The 15676-nt window shown below is 35.3% G+C and overlaps 3 protein-coding genes across 10 annotated transcripts; 2 read left to right on the forward strand and 1 right to left on the reverse strand.

The window, feature by feature from the left end:
- Positions 1-1483: 1483 nt before the first annotated feature.
- On the reverse strand, positions 1484-4635 carry LOC104718375 (protein NUCLEAR FUSION DEFECTIVE 4). Its single transcript, XM_010436111.2, has 3 exons — positions 4027-4635; positions 2142-3073; positions 1484-2056 (listed from the first exon to the last, which is right to left on the reverse strand). Exons 1-3 carry the CDS (start codon positions 4333-4335, stop codon positions 1582-1584), a joined length of 1716 nt encoding a protein of 571 aa, XP_010434413.1. The 5' UTR covers positions 4336-4635; the 3' UTR covers positions 1484-1581.
- A 2819-nt stretch (positions 4636-7454) lies between these two features.
- LOC104718376 (uncharacterized) lies at positions 7455-11358 on the forward strand. Of its 8 annotated transcripts, none has more exons than XM_087470297.1 (5): positions 7461-10143; positions 10250-10387; positions 10534-10630; positions 10827-10930; positions 11027-11358. In XM_087470297.1, exon 1 carries the CDS (start codon positions 7598-7600, stop codon positions 10118-10120), a length of 2523 nt encoding a protein of 840 aa, XP_087326423.1. In that variant the 5' UTR covers positions 7461-7597; the 3' UTR covers positions 10121-10143; positions 10250-10387; positions 10534-10630; positions 10827-10930; positions 11027-11358. The 8 variants fall into 8 exon arrangements, with proteins under 8 accessions (XP_010434414.2, XP_087326423.1, XP_087326426.1 ...); XM_087470300.1 differs by having other exon boundaries at positions 10827-10919; XM_010436114.3 differs by having other exon boundaries at positions 10830-10930.
- Positions 11359-12749: 1391 nt separating this feature from the next.
- LOC104718378 (uncharacterized) lies at positions 12750-13514 on the forward strand. Its single transcript, XM_010436117.3, has one exon. The coding sequence runs from the start codon at positions 12813-12815 to the stop codon at positions 13308-13310; it is 498 nt and encodes a 165-aa protein (XP_010434419.1). The 5' UTR covers positions 12750-12812; the 3' UTR covers positions 13311-13514.
- Positions 13515-15676: the final 2162 nt, after the last annotated feature.

Below are 15676 nucleotides of genomic sequence, written 5' to 3' on the forward strand. Positions count from 1 at the left end.
ATTCTCACGGTGACGCGGAGCCTGGAAAATGGCGGTACAACAAAGCATGGGAGCTTTACCAAGAAGAGAACAAGAAAGAACCTTTCGATGTGGTTCACACCGAAAGCGTGGCTTTACCTCACTGGATCGCCCGGGAGGTTCCAAACCTAGCCGTCTCGTGGCACGGCATTGCACTAGAGAGCTTACAGTCAAGCATTTACCAAGACCTGATCCGTAAACCAGACGAACCAAGATCACAAGGCTTCAATGCAAGCCTATACGGTGCCGTGCTTCCCAAGATACTCGAGGAAATCAGATTCTTTCACAACTACGCTCACCACATCGCGATCAGCGATAGCTGCGGGGAAATGCTAAGAGACGTTTACCAAATTCCTGAGAAAAGGGTTCACGTGATACTCAACGGAGTCGACGAACACGGATTCACATCAGACAAAAAGCTACGTTCTCTGTTTAGGTCAAAATTAGGGTTACCAGAAAACTCATCAGCGGTCGTTTTAGGAGCCGCAGGGAGATTAGTTAAAGACAAAGGACATCCATTACTCTTCGAAGCTTTCTCGAGACTAATCGAAACACATTCTAATGTTTACCTCGTAGTAGCTGGATCAGGGCCATGGGAGAATCGTTACAAGGAACTAGGAGATAAAGTTTCCATTTTGGGATCTTTAAACCCAAACGAACTCAAGGGTTTCTACAACGGGATAGATTTGTTCGTGAATCCAACGCTTAGACCACAAGGACTCGATTTGACGTTAATGGAAGCGATGTTGAGTGGTAAACCAGTGATGGCATCGAGGTACGCAAGCATAAAGAGGAGTATAGTGGTGAATGATGAGTTTGGGTTTATGTTTGCGCCGAATGTGGAAGCTTTGACGGCGGTTATGGAGATTGCGGTGGCGGAAGGAGCTGATAGATTGGCCGAGAGAGGGAGAAAGTGTAAAGAGTATGCGGCGGAGATGTTTACGGCGAGTAAGATGGCTTTGGCTTATGAGAGGCTTTTTCTTTGTATTAACGATCAGAAATTTTGTATCTACCCATAATTAGTAATTTACTCAAAGTACTTTTATTTTACCATCAGTTGAAATTTTTTCCCCATTATTGGAAAAGTGAGTCATAGCAAACTAAGAAAAGTAATCAGTTACATATGCGACCCCGCCCCTTACGTATGGAAAATTTTACAATTATCTAGCTATAGTATATCTTATTTTCCAATTCAAGAAAAATAATATAATCTTTAAGAACAACTGGAGTTGGGTTCATCATGCATCAACGCTCAAGATCCCTACTCATTGGGATAAGGAGAAATACAGTGTACTTAGTTTCACATAGTAGTTGTGACGGTCTCGTTTGTCTCTGCTAAAATCATATGATGTTACTTTTCTCTGCTAAATCCTGTCTTATATTTTCCTGAGTTTAATCTCTATTTCATAAATTTGATAATTGTCAATATTAAATTGTAATCTTTGCCTTTTCATCAACTCATATGTTTAAGAGGCCATAATCTAGTGATTTAATTCAACTAATTACGAAAATTGTTATAATTTAAATCCTACAAACACAAACAGTTGGAATTGTGGCAAATATCTAAGAGTCGATGTTTGAACTTATGCGAGCTTGTTCAAACCGTTGATAAGCTCGTCTAGTTCTAATAAACAACACAAGACTCGAACCTAGCCCAAGCAGAGACAAGCAACCCCACCACACAAAGGTCAAGTAATAACAGTCTCGTCCCATACACACCACGGACTCCGAGGTCACTGATTTGATCCCTGTGAAACCATGCGAGTCATAAACCAGTGCAGCCAAGAATCCATAGATCAATGATCCTATCGGTATGTTTGTGATGAGGATATTGTGGTTAACTCCAACACTGTTTGGTCCAAAAAGCTCTGATGTGATGGAAACCGCTGCTGCGAATATAAAACCTGAACTTAAGCCCATCAGCGCTGTTCCTGCTTGTAATGCTGATGAGTGTCCTGATGATGCAAGCAAGAAGAGCGCGATTGGTGTTGGTAGTAACGCGATTGCTAACCATCCGGTTCTCGCAAAATAAACCTTCCTGCACAAATAAATACATTCACAACTCTGCAATCAACCAGTAGAGATTATAAGACTAATTAATCACAGATAGATACAATACTTACGCTCGGATATAATCCGGTGTTGCAGAAAGCAATCTTCCAAAGAATGAGAAAGAGGAATAAAGTGTGACAAGAGTTGTTGTGTTTGAGCTTTGTCCTAAAGACTGAGCAATCTGTCCAAGGTTGTTGCTGTACACAAGTCCAATGGTTCCACCGCAGAAGTACGTGACATAGTATAACCAGAAATCTGATCTGCGTAAGAGCAACGATAAAGAGTGTTCGATTCCCAAAACTTCAAGCTGATCTCTTGTAATAAGCTTCCCGCAACAAGACTCATCAATATCATCTTCCTCAACAGCTACTGTCTTAACCGGGTTTTGCACCACATCTTCGTTCAACAGTTGGTAGCTTTCACGATTTGCTTCATGTGCAAGCATCCCTTTATGCAACTCAAGCTCATCAGGATGAACAAGAATGAAACCGGAACCTTCAAGACGGAAACTAGTGTGGATTGTACGGTGATACCAATTCCGAGCGATGACTAAACCGGGAATACATAAAGGGAAGATCAAAAGAACGATTGCACCACCAAAGAGGAGACGAGCAGAGGTCAAATCAGAGGATTTCGATCCAAAGAGAAGGAGATAAACACCGTTTAAAGCAGCGAGTATGTTGAGCACTAGAAACATGAGAGAGTCACGGCGAACTCCATCTGGTGGAAGAGGCTCAAAAGGCGGTTGGCGAAGGATCGGGATGATTGCGGTGAAAGATACAATGAAAGGTATAAGAGCGTTTAAGAGAAGGTACAGCTCTGGAGAAGCCGGATTGATTGCGTTATACGCTAGAGTATATAACGCGGCGCTTACGCCATTGAAGCTGACTGTGAGGGACAGAGCAAGTGATCTGTTTGCAGGGAAGTTACTAATGCAGAGCACAAAGCAGACTGTGTTGAACCAACAGATACTTAAACCAGCAAGTAAGCAACAGAGAAACACCTGCACAGATCACTAGCCAAACTTCAATAAACTTAAATTAAAATTCTTGCAGAAACGGTAAATTATTAAAGGATGCATACAAAATCTTCACTCCAAAAGCTTATCTTAACATCCAAGAAAATAGTATTAAAAAAGAAAATTCAAAGAAATAAGATTTAACTAAGAAAAATAAAATTCACATTGAATATTTGAATATTTATTTTCATTGTTTTGTTTCAGTCACAAAAATCCTCTAATTCCCTTGCTCATCAGAAAAAGACGTTTCAGAAAAAAAGAAAAAGAAAAAAGATCCGGTTGTCAATTAATTATATTAACTAGGTATTATATGATTTGAAGAAATAAATGAAACTGGGTCCATAAAATTTAAAAATTGAATATTATATTCCCTGTTTTTGACGTCATAATTTAAATATATATGTATAAAATGAATTAAAACAACCATCAAACACGAGCCAACAAACCCTAAACAGTCCAAAATAATATTGCTACTTGCTAACCAACTAATTATTTAAAGTTCTAAAATAATGCATAAGACAAATCGTCAAAAACAAAGAAAAGAATAGATTCAACTACCAATCTAATCTACCAATCAAACATCACTCAATCTGAGATTCAATATCTTATTTTCGTCCCATTTTGTGACAATTTCAATATATATATATATATATAACCTGTTCATCAACAAACAGAAATAAAATTGCATCTCATTCCCGTTCAAAATATATCAATTCTTTATTAATTAACCCTTAAAAACTACTTCTGAAGTTAAATACAGATATATATATATATCGACCCTTAAAAGTTAAAACGTTACTATACTCAAAAAATAAACTCTTTTAACAATGAAGATATAACTTGTAGATTATTCCAACCTTTGGATTTTATTGTTTTTCTCCAAACTCTTTTTTTATTAAATAATAAAATCAGATAGTAGTGGACGAGTGGACGTTTACCATAATATAAGGTAAAGAAATGAAATGAGTGATGACGAGCCACTGAACTCCGTAACCGACGAAACCCATAAAAGCCGCCGCGAAAAGCACCGTCCAAAGCGGAAAATACATAAGCGCAAGACCCGATGACCATCCGAAAACTTTCCCTAGATCCGAAGCTACGGCTAAGTAGTTTAGCTGCACCTGTGTTATCCCAAGAACCGATTTCAAATCTGAAGAGTAAGCTGAGAAATCGAAGTTCGTCCCGGTGAAAGCTTGAATCCATATCGTCGCCACCAGAATCATCCATTTCCGTGACTGTCCTCCCATTCTCTTTAAACTTTTTTCGCCGGCTGGTGGGGTAAAGAGAGAAACGTAGAGATTTTGTGTTTTTGTATGGTAGGGAGAGAATTCGAGTTTCTTGTTTTTGTGACTGAGCTTTTTTCTCTTTTGGTGTGTTTACAATTTTGATATATAAAACAAATTATTTTGTTGTCAAAGAAAAAGAAAAAGAAAAAGAAATCAATTCGTCTATTTACGTGGCGACTCTTTTGTATTTTCTTGAATACCCTAAGATATGTTTGGTTTTAATAAGTTTAGATTTTTTTTTTTTTTAATAATTGAAAAGACATCATTTGTCTTTTGAAGATGATTAAAGAATGGCTACTAGTATAATTTAGTAACAGTTTAATCACACAATATGATAATTAGTCAATACTTAACACCTACACTTTCTTTCTTTTTTTGGCAGCGATGCATACTTTTTTATTTGTTTGTAGAAAGTGCATATACATACTTGTTTTGTTTTCCAACCAAATTGGTGAACATTTTGATTACTCCATAAATATGTTATGACATATTATTGTATTAATACATTTGATGCATTAAACAGCTCAATGTACAAATACAAAATCAATTAAGACACAAAAACTGTTTCTATTTAGGGATTGAGAACCGAAACCGAACAAAGCAAGACATAAAAATTAAAGCATGTATTCCTATCTTTATTTGTCTTGTACTATTATTGATCTGAATGGTGACTGCGGTTAGGGTGGCTAAATCCATCAGCAGTTTAATCTACCTTAAAAATAGGGCGGACAATGAATCAACTTTATTTGTACACAAAAATAGTTTGTAGTTGGTCCGCAACATTTCTTTCTATATCTATTGGACCGCACCACTGCAAATTAAAACTTGTGAATGATAAATAAAAAACGTTTTAATCCGCTGATAGATTTGTCCGCCTTGACTGCTGCAACCATTCACAACCTATATTTAGTGATTCATTAACGGACTTTAATCTCTCGGGCCCCTTCATCTCCATTTCCATTATATTTAGCCCCCCTAATAAAACACATATATTTGAATATTTATTTTTATTTAGATATCTAGTAAAAGGCTAATAAATTTAAGATTTTTGACATATTTACAGACTTAACCTTATTTTGGATCTAGACCCATATTATTTTTGGATTATCCATATCCACTTTGGATCTTAATTAATCACCTAATTTCTTTATTCTCTTTTTATCTTCTCATCTTCTTCTTCTTCAACTCCGGTGAATCTGAATCAAATGAATCTTCTCATCTTCTTCTTCTTTTTCTTCTCATCTTTTTCTTCTTCTCAACTTCTTCTCATCTTCTTCTTCTTTGACTATGATGTCATGGAAAAGTAGGCGAATCTGCTCCGTTGATGGTAAAGGAAAACAGCAAGCTCTAAGAGAGAAGAGGATGCTCTGTCCGTCAAAGTTCATCACTACTCTTATCATGACTGAGAAAAAAAGAACGGATCTTTGTTTGTGTATTTGAAAACTTGGATGTGCATTTGGATATTTGTATTTTGTGTTTATGCAACTGGTAATTTTAGGTACAACTGGAATTTTTAAAGAAAACTATGTTCTCGGGTTATTTAACAAATAAATTATTTTGGTACAACCGAGTAAATCTAAGTACAACTATGTCTTTGAAAAAATAGTTAAAATATGTCTCATTTGACAATTATTTTGGTACAACTGAGTAAATCTAAGTACAACTATGTATTTTGTGTTTAACTTTCCTCCCCGTCAAAAGTCCACATTGGGACAGGACATCTGGCGCCGTCAAAAAACTGACATGTGTAAAATAATATTTTGCCCCAGCAAAAATTCATATAGTTGTTCAGTTGTACACAGTTGTACAAAAATGAACATAGTTGTTTTTTGTTCTATAAACCACAAAAATTAGTTGTTCTTTACTTTAAATCAAAAAAAATTAGTTGTATTTATGATATTAAGTAATCAAAATACATTTACTATGTTATCTTGTATTTAAATGTTTGAAACCACCATTATTTCTTGATTTTCATAATTTGTGGTTGTTATATACAAAGTAACTTTAAAAGACTAAGGTTGTCTATGTAAGAATTTGGATTTCTATGATTTAGATTTGTTTTTTACATGTGAAGTAAATCTATATGTTAAAATTTTGTGGTTGTTATATACAATGTAATCTTAAAAGACTAAGTTTTTATATATTGGTTCTAAGTTTTCTAATTTAATAAAATTCTGCAAATTAAGCAAGAAAATACAATTATTTATCTTCTCTTAAAATCTATCGTATATTGTCTCTAATACTTGAATAGTATCCATCATAAAGAAAGCGTATCACTGAAGTATTTTCATTGTCAACTGCAAAGAAAAGAGAAAAAAAAACGGTCTATCATTTTATATTTTTCCGTAGCAGTCCATCAACATAGTTGTACTCATTTGTCTCAATTGTACCAAATTTTTGTATCTCTAATTTTCTACATAGTTGTATCCAATAGTCCTAGTTGTCCCATATCTGCAATCCCTAATTTTTTTTACAAATCTCATATTTTTTTTTCTCGTTAATGAGAGAGAAGAAAGAATGTTTTATTCTATTGGTTATTTTTTTTAGATTTAAATTTATAATATAATATAAAAAGGATAGAGTTGGATTTTAATAATATTGGAAAAGGAAGGAGTATGGAAGAATGATGGTTTTTCAAATTGGATGGGAAGGAAAAGGGGTTAGAGAGATTAAAATCCTTCATTAACCATAGATATAGCTGGGTTTTTTTTCTTTCATTCCTAGGCCGTAGAAACTAGCTATAATCATAAATACGTGCGATATACTACGGTGTACTATAATTGGTGCACGTGAATAAGCTAAAAGTTTATTCCAGACAGTAACGACATGACATGATGCTATAGATTATCATGATTAAAACATCATGACGCATCAAATAATCTCTACAGTGAAACTAATACAACTAATTTTTATGAGTGTGATTGCATTAATGAAAAGAGCACAATAATTAAAAGTTGTGTATTATGGAATATAAAAAAAAACTAAAACTCAAGTTGGGCTCTTGTAGCTGTTAGCCCATGAGATATAATTAATGGGCCAATAGCAGGCCCATTTATGTAGATCCCGTTCGTGTCCCCCAAGACTGACTGAACCCTCCTGGGTTTTTGCCCAAATCGCCTCCTCACGAGAAATTTCTCCGTCTTGTTCACAAGTCTCTCTCTCTCTCTCTCTCCGATGGCGTGGCTCAACACCATCTTCAGTTCTTCTTCTTCGACATTGATCAATGGCAGCTCTTCTCTATTTCCCTAAAATCTCTTCTCGAATGACTTCTTCACGTCTCCTCTCTCTCTCACCCATGGATTTGAGGAGGAGACTCTCTCGCGCTAGCTACTTCTTCACTCGCCGCCTTAAATCACCCAAGAGAAGCTTCCACACAACTCGATACCTTCAACAGTACGTTCATCCGCCGGATAAATCGGAAGATCCTTCCTCTGATCGGCAGCATTTGCACCAACGGTTGTCTTCAGTCTTGTCTAAGAGATCTCTAGATTACGAGCAGTGTAAACAACTCATAACTGTTCTATCGCCTCTCGAATTCGATAGGTTGTTTCCTGAGTTCCGATCCAAACTTAATCCAAAGACGGCTTTGGATTTTTTCCGATTAGCTTCTGATTCGTTTAGTTTCTCCTTCAGTCTCCGTTCTTATTGTTTACTGATAGGTTTATTGCTTGATTCGAGTCTGTTGTCCCCTGCTAGGGTAACTTTGATTCGTTTGATCAATGGGAATGTACCTGTTTTGCCTTGTGTTAACGGTGGTTTGAGAGATAGTCGAGTTGCGATTGCGGATGCAATGACGAGTTTGGGTATGTGTTTTGATGAGGAAACCAGAAGGAAGATGTCAGATTTGTTGATTGAAGTTTATTGCACTCAGTTCAAGCGTGATGGTTGTTATCTAGCTCTTGATGTATTTCCTTTTCTTGCAAACAAGGGTATGTTTCCTTCTAAGACGACTTGCAACATTTTGTTGACTTCTCTGGTGAGAGCTAATGAGTTTCAGAAGTGTTGTGAAACTTTTGAAGTTGTTTGCAAAGGGGTTTTCCCGGATGTTTACTTGTTCACTACTGCGATTAATGCGTTTTGCAAGGGAGGGAAAGTGGAGGAGGCCATTGAGATGTTTACAAAGATGGAAGAAGCTGGTGTTGCACCTAACGTTGTTACTTACAATACTGTCATTGATGGGTTGGGGATGAGCGGAAGGTATGATGAGGCATTTATGTTTAAAGAAAAGATGGTAGAGAGAGGTGTGGAACCAACTCTTATCACTTACAGTATTCTTGTTAAGGGTTTGACCAAGGCAAAGAGGATTGGTGATGCTTATTGTGTCTTGAAGGAAATGACAGAGAAAGGCTTTCCTCCTAATGTTATTGTATATAATAATTTGATTGATAGTTTAATCGAGGCTGGAAGTTTGAACAAAGCTATTGAGATAAAGGATCTCATGGTTTCAAAAGGGTTGTCTCTTACATCGTCGACGTATAATACTCTCATAAAGGGATACTGCAAGAGCGGTCAAGTAGATATTGCTGAGCGTCTTTTGAAGGAAATGCTGTCGATAGGTTTAAATGGAAATCAGGGATCCTTTACATCTGTGATTTGCTTGTTGTGCAGTCATCATATGTATGACTCGGCACTTCGTTTTGTTGGAGAGATGCTACTGCGTAACATGAGTCCTGGTGGTGGATTACTTACTACATTGATTTCTGGTCTCTGTAAGCATGGAAAACACTCAGAGGCAGTAGCACTTTGGTTTAAATTTCTAAATAAAGGTTCTGTAGTAGACACAAAGACTTCAAATGCATTGCTTCATGGCCTCTGTGAAGCAGGGAAGCTGGAAGAAGCTTTTAGGAGTCAAAAGGAGATATTAGGGCGTGGATTTGCTATGGATAGAGTGTCCTATAACACTTTGATTTCTGGATGTTGCGGAAAAAGTAAATTGGAGGAAGCATTTAAGCTCATGGATGAAATGGTTAAGAGAGGACTTACGCCTGACAATTATACTTATAGCATATTGATTCGCGGGCTATTCAATATGAATAAAGTTGAGGAGGCCTTACAGTTTTGGGGTGATTGTAAACGGAATGGCATGCTTCCAGATGTTTATACATATTCAGTGATGATAGATGGATGTTGTAAAGCTGAAAAAACAGAAGAGGGTCAGAAACTGTTTGATGAGATGATGAGCAATAACGTGCAGCCAAATACTGTTGTTTACAATCATCTAATCGGAGCATACTGTAGAAGCGGAAGGCTATCAATTGCATCGGAACTTCGTGAAGATATGAGACACAAAGGAATTTCCCCTAATTCTGCTACATATACTTCACTAATAAAGGGGATGTCGATCATTAGCCGTGTTGAGGAGGCAAAACTCCTACTCGAGGAGATGAGGGTGGAGGGTTTGGAACCGAATGTCTTTCATTATACAGCACTTATTGATGGATATGGTAAATTGGGTCAGATGGTCAAAGTCGAATGTGTTTTGCGTGAGATGCATTCGAAGAACATACACCCAAACAAGATTACCTATACTGTGATGATTGGTGGGCATGCTAGAGATGGGAATGTAACAGAAGCTTCTAGGCTTCTAAATGAGATGAGGGAAAAAGGAATTGTTCCAGATAGTATCACATACAAAGAATTTATATATGGGTATCTTAAGCAGGGTGGTGTTTTGCAAGCTTTTAAAGGCTCTGATGAAGAAAATTATGCAGCAATCATTGAAGGATGGAACAAACTTATACAGTAGCTGATGAATTAGTAGAAGAAAAGGTTTCTATTCTAGTCCTCAATTTTCCTATATTAGTTGCTCTGGTTGCTTCAGTTTATTAATGTAAATTGTTCTGATTTGTATAGCTGTGCATTCTATTCTTTGCAGTTGACAAATTGAGATCCAGTGGCATCTCAGTTTTGATGGTCTTATTAACGCCTGGGCTCCGCATCTTCTTCTTAGAGGAGCACATTAGGATGGATTTACTTGGTAAATGCATATTGGTCCATTGCATCTTACAAGTAGGTTAGTGTGATCTATTTGATTCTCCAGCCACATTCACTTAGCAGCTTCGCCCTGCTTCAGTCTTAGGGAGGAAAGTTGTTTCTTTTAGCATCATAGGCTCTATCGGTTTTTATGATGTACAAATCCACATTGCTGCTGCTCGTCAGGTTTATGATAGACCGCCACAGAATCAAAGCCATTTGATAGATTCTGGTTCAGAGCATGCACTTCAGACAGGACAGCAGTCCTGAAAAGATTATACAGGTACATTAATATATACATAGCTTTGTGCCGTATGTATTTTGCCGCTTACAATTTTATGCTGAGACTACTAGGATTCTTTGATCGGTTTGTTTATACTAAAGAATCTCTTGATATTGTTTGTTTGTTTAAAGGAAAAAATCTCTTAAAACTGTTTGCGGAATCCAAAACACTTACCCATATATTACACCCTTTTTAGCAGATTCAGTGAAAGATACACACATCATGGACAATCGTTTTTACCCATGGAACTATGAGAGCGGATCAGTAGGAGAGGCTCCTCTAGTTACAGGTCACATAAATGTAAAAAAACTCCTTCAAATTCAACTTTATAGTTCATCTTCTTTTACTATATCTGTTTGGCTGAAAGTATTGTTCTCTCTCTCTTTGGTGCTTCAGAAATCTTAAGCCAGTTCTCATCGGAGTAGTTTAGAACTAATTCTTGCCTGACGACACGTTGCTGTGGAAAATTTCCTCAGCCGTGCAGAATTTTTGCCCACGGAGAGTGTAATGGATTAATATGAAAGGTAACATTTAATAACGGTATCAAACTAATTTAACAACAACATTCACCGTATAGTAGAGACTGTCGGTGGGGTTAGCACTGTTTATTTTTCTTGTATGCAATTCTTTACTTTTGTTAGTTTTTACAGAGGGGGGAAGAAAATATTGTTTTAGATGGTACATAAAAATAGAAGAAAGAAATCAAGAATTAAATTGTTTCCACTGTTCATGCTTTGTGCTTTCCTAAACAGAGATTGTTTTGAGAAGAATTTAAAAGCCAATATGAAATCTGAATATTCGAATATTATGATCAGTAAATCTCCAAAAGGACTAAATGTGTTAAGAGTTAATTTTTGAGTCCGATACTTAGGATACTTGCAGATCATCGAACCTCATGGTTTATGGGATTAATTAATATCGAGTTTTACGAATGCGAAATGGTAAACTGAGAGTGGATTACCCGAAAAGCTGGGATCGTTGAAACATGAAGATGCATGCATAACATAAGATCACCGCCTTTTAGTGAAAAGAACAACAAAGGAAACATATTGATACCAAAACAGTTCGCATGCACGTGGGTATGGACCATTTTTCTTACAAATATACATCAAACCACCATTTGATCCCACAGCTAAAGTCCATATTTCAGTTCCTTAGATTATGGGTTGCTTCCTTGTTTTTTATTTCTCAAATTTTTATATTTTCTTAATAATGTGTGGCTCATGAAAATTATTGTAAATTCCTTATCTATTAAAAAAAAATGTGTGAAGTGGAAGAGGTAAAGTCACTTGTTTAGTGGAAGTACATTTCATTTTCATCCAGCTCTCATGGCCCCTCTTCTTCTTTTTATTTTTACCAATTGAGATCGAGCAACATCGACCACATACATGATCATCGTATGTTCTAGAGAATCATTTATGTAGGAACATATTCCGTACGGTACGGACATGCAAATTGCATCTTTTAAGAAAAATTAAAATTCAAAAGAAGTCTTAGTTTATGTTATAGTATTTTTTTTTTTTTTATGGTGTCCAAAGTCAAAACCAGAAAATACCAATCAATATATGTAAAATGGAGCCAGTAAACTTTTTGGAAATTTATAATATAACAATGTTTAACAAATAGACCAAAAAGTGAAACTGCATCAAACCAATATAATGATGATACGATTTTTATATTTTCAAACTGGTGATTATGAAAATTCCACACAAATTATGCCGTATACAGAAGACCGTTTCCACGTTTTTAAAAAGAAATCACAAATATGATAAATATCACGATCAGAAAGAAAAAAAAAAACGATCAAAAAATTTGAGTATTATTTTGAGCTGCTCTCACCTTTTAGTTTTTGGTATCAATGTTAAGTGCTTTTGCCTTTTAATTGTTAGGCAATATACAACGAAAGATTGCGAAAGAAAAAATTGTAACTTTATTATAAATATTGGACGGTTAGACATAATAATCGCTTTAAGATGTACCCATAAAAGAATATATATATATTTTTAGGTAAGTATTAGCAAAACTGACACTTAGGCCAACCTTTTAAAACATATACACATATAACGTGTATGTATAGATGTATGCATATAAATATGTTAAGAAAGGAGTGATCAAGAGCAATTCACAAACCAATCACTTCATACCATATCTAGCAATCCCTCTCATATATAGTAGTGATCTCATGGCCACTAAATTCACCATCCTCACTCAAACCCACCGCCCTAAAACCATAATTTCAACCCCAAAATCTCGTCGATGCAATCGAAAAAAACCAAAACCATCCAAAGCCATATGCGAAAACATGTTGAACAACGTTTTTCCTCGCAAAACGCTAGCAGAAATCTATCATAATAACATAAATTTGCACCCTCATACTAATCTACTACTATATATTGAAGATGGTCAGTCCGTAAAAGAAGAGGAGACGAGTCAACAAGAACACGGGAAGGTCTCGAACTCCAACTGCAATGATGGTAAGTCGATTACCGTGACGGAATATGGAGATTTGAGACGTGATGTAGCTCGATTAAGCTTGTTGTGGTACATGAAATGTTCCATAAGCTATATATTAAGGAAGGCAAGAGCGTTTTACAATGAGTTTTGTTGTGATACTTATGTTGAGAGTAGCAGCGATATGGTTGTGGTAGATCCATATTTTTCAATTCCGGTTATTAATTAATATAAAGCTCAAATCTGCGTAATACTATTAAAAAAAAAAAAATCTACGTAATACTTATAAATTGTATTATAATTAATAAAATGTTTCATTAGCTTTGTTGTGTTGTAATGTATGTGTTGTACGTCCACATATATGTGTAAGTAGACGTCCATGTATGTAACTAATGTTTTAGTTATATGAATTCCGTGAAGTGAATTATGTTTCTATGTACTTATTATCATCAGAAATGCACTTAAAATCCCACACTTTAATTTACGTATGCGGTAGACAATAATTAAAATTAAATATTTTGGAACATGTATGACACATAATATTTCTTAAGAGAAAGTGATTTTTCAAAAAATTTGTTATCAAATTTTGGATTTTAAATATAAAAGTAAGACTAGAATTATGATGTGGAAATTAACATAATTTTTTTTATCAAGTTTACAATATTTTCTCCTAAGATATTAATTTTTAGCTTAAACTCAAGGTTTGATTATCGGGATGATTATACTAGATATTGACATTCACAACAGTCGTATGCAAATACTTCTCCTTGAACCAGCAATTTCAATATGGAACTCATCAAGTGTGGCAAAGATATCTTTAGGAAAATAGGATCATAGTCATAGCCAGTCCGGCCCATCCATAAGACAGCCAAAAGCATGTGCTTTAGGCCACATATTATATGTCAATAAAATACTCGTATACCAGCAATTTTCAATGTGGAACTCATCATGTTGTCCAATATATATATGTAGAATTTGGTAGGAAACTATTAACCATATGTATTATTATGTATGTATGCTTGCAATGTTGGGTCATCTCGTCATTCGTCAATCTTATCAGCGTCAATCTTTATCTCCTCAAATTGATAGTCCTTTTAAAAATATGGATTATTCATTCTAGACAATATGCCTCATAAATCTACGGAGCTTTATTGGATCTTCGTATGGGTAATGTGGTATGTATATATGGAAACCCATAAATGATAAAATAATTTTTTAAAAAATCAATGGAACATACAGATTATTATTGCTCGTCATATGATATGTTAGAAACCAGCTGTCTATAGAATGGCAGGTTTGGTTCGCGGTGAATTCTTGAAAAAATGTGATTGACTGACTCCATGTACAAGTACAAAATGTTTGAGGGGAGGTAAATGGTAACTGTCAGTTTTCACTTCTAAGGTTAGTAATCTCTAAAAGAATGGATGGATCTGTCCATGCATGCAGAATCACATGCATATAACGTTGTAATGTAATTATTAAATTTCATGAGAAGGACCACACGATATTTAAATACATCGTCATTATATATGGTCCTCTACACCATAAATGTTTCTGCACCGTTATATATGGTAACTTATGTTGACTCTTACCTGTCTCATTCAATACGAATTACACATTCGTATTCGTTACTTCCAGAACTATATAGATATACGAGGCATGAATCATGATGCTGCCTGTGATCCTGTCATGCATGTTGAATAACTGATATTGGTTGACCAAAAAACTGACAATGATGACCGCAATGATCGTCAATCATGACCACTAGAGATCATTAGCTAAGAACTTGTATTGACGGTCATGTAATGATGATTAGTCTTACTCATGTTGTTGTTGATGATGGCGAGGACGAGAACTAAATTTTCTTGTTTAGACCAAATTAACTACTAGAAGGCGTAAATATGTGTGATTTCACAAATTCACAGTAAAAACTTCATGTATTTTCTAACTCTAGACTCTCTAGAATATATTAAAAATAGTATTTAATTGACAAAAAATGGTTAAAATATCTTATATAAGCCGATGAATAATGCTGTGTAATCTTTTGGTGTGAATGAAAAGAGTTGATGTTGAGCAAAAAAAAAAAAAGAGGAAAAATTGTTGTAAAAATGGTGGGTTTAGTTTTAAGCTATTCATTCATGTTGTTTCCTACTTTCCTTTAGGTATCTCGAAGGGGTAAAGAACTAAAAAGTTGTTGGGACAAAGAGTAAAATCCTAAAGCCCAACTGGTCTTTTATTTCGACCCAAATTTCAAACTTGGCTTATCAGCCCATATTCAAAATTCCTCGATATAACGCTAACAAAATATAAAATAATATATCGGACAAAACATCTTCTAATTAAGGTGTTGATTCAAATCAAAGTCACATGAATTTCATGTCCACCAGAGCTGTTTTGTTGTCATATCTAATATGTTGGATAATGCTCTATGCCTTTACATATATTAGTCTAATAATAATGTTTGATATCATAACGCAATACAATATTTCAACACCGATGACCAATATCATTCCATAATCATGGTATATGATTAGTAAAAATTATAACTTGTCCTTAAGTCAAACAGGATCTATGATTATAATTGTACTCTATATT

The sequence above is a fragment of the Camelina sativa genome, chromosome 10 (genome assembly GCF_030686135.1).
Source record: "Camelina sativa cultivar CO46 ecotype springtype chromosome 10, ASM3068613v1".
NCBI classification, from domain to species: domain Eukaryota; kingdom Viridiplantae; phylum Streptophyta; class Magnoliopsida; order Brassicales; family Brassicaceae; genus Camelina; species Camelina sativa.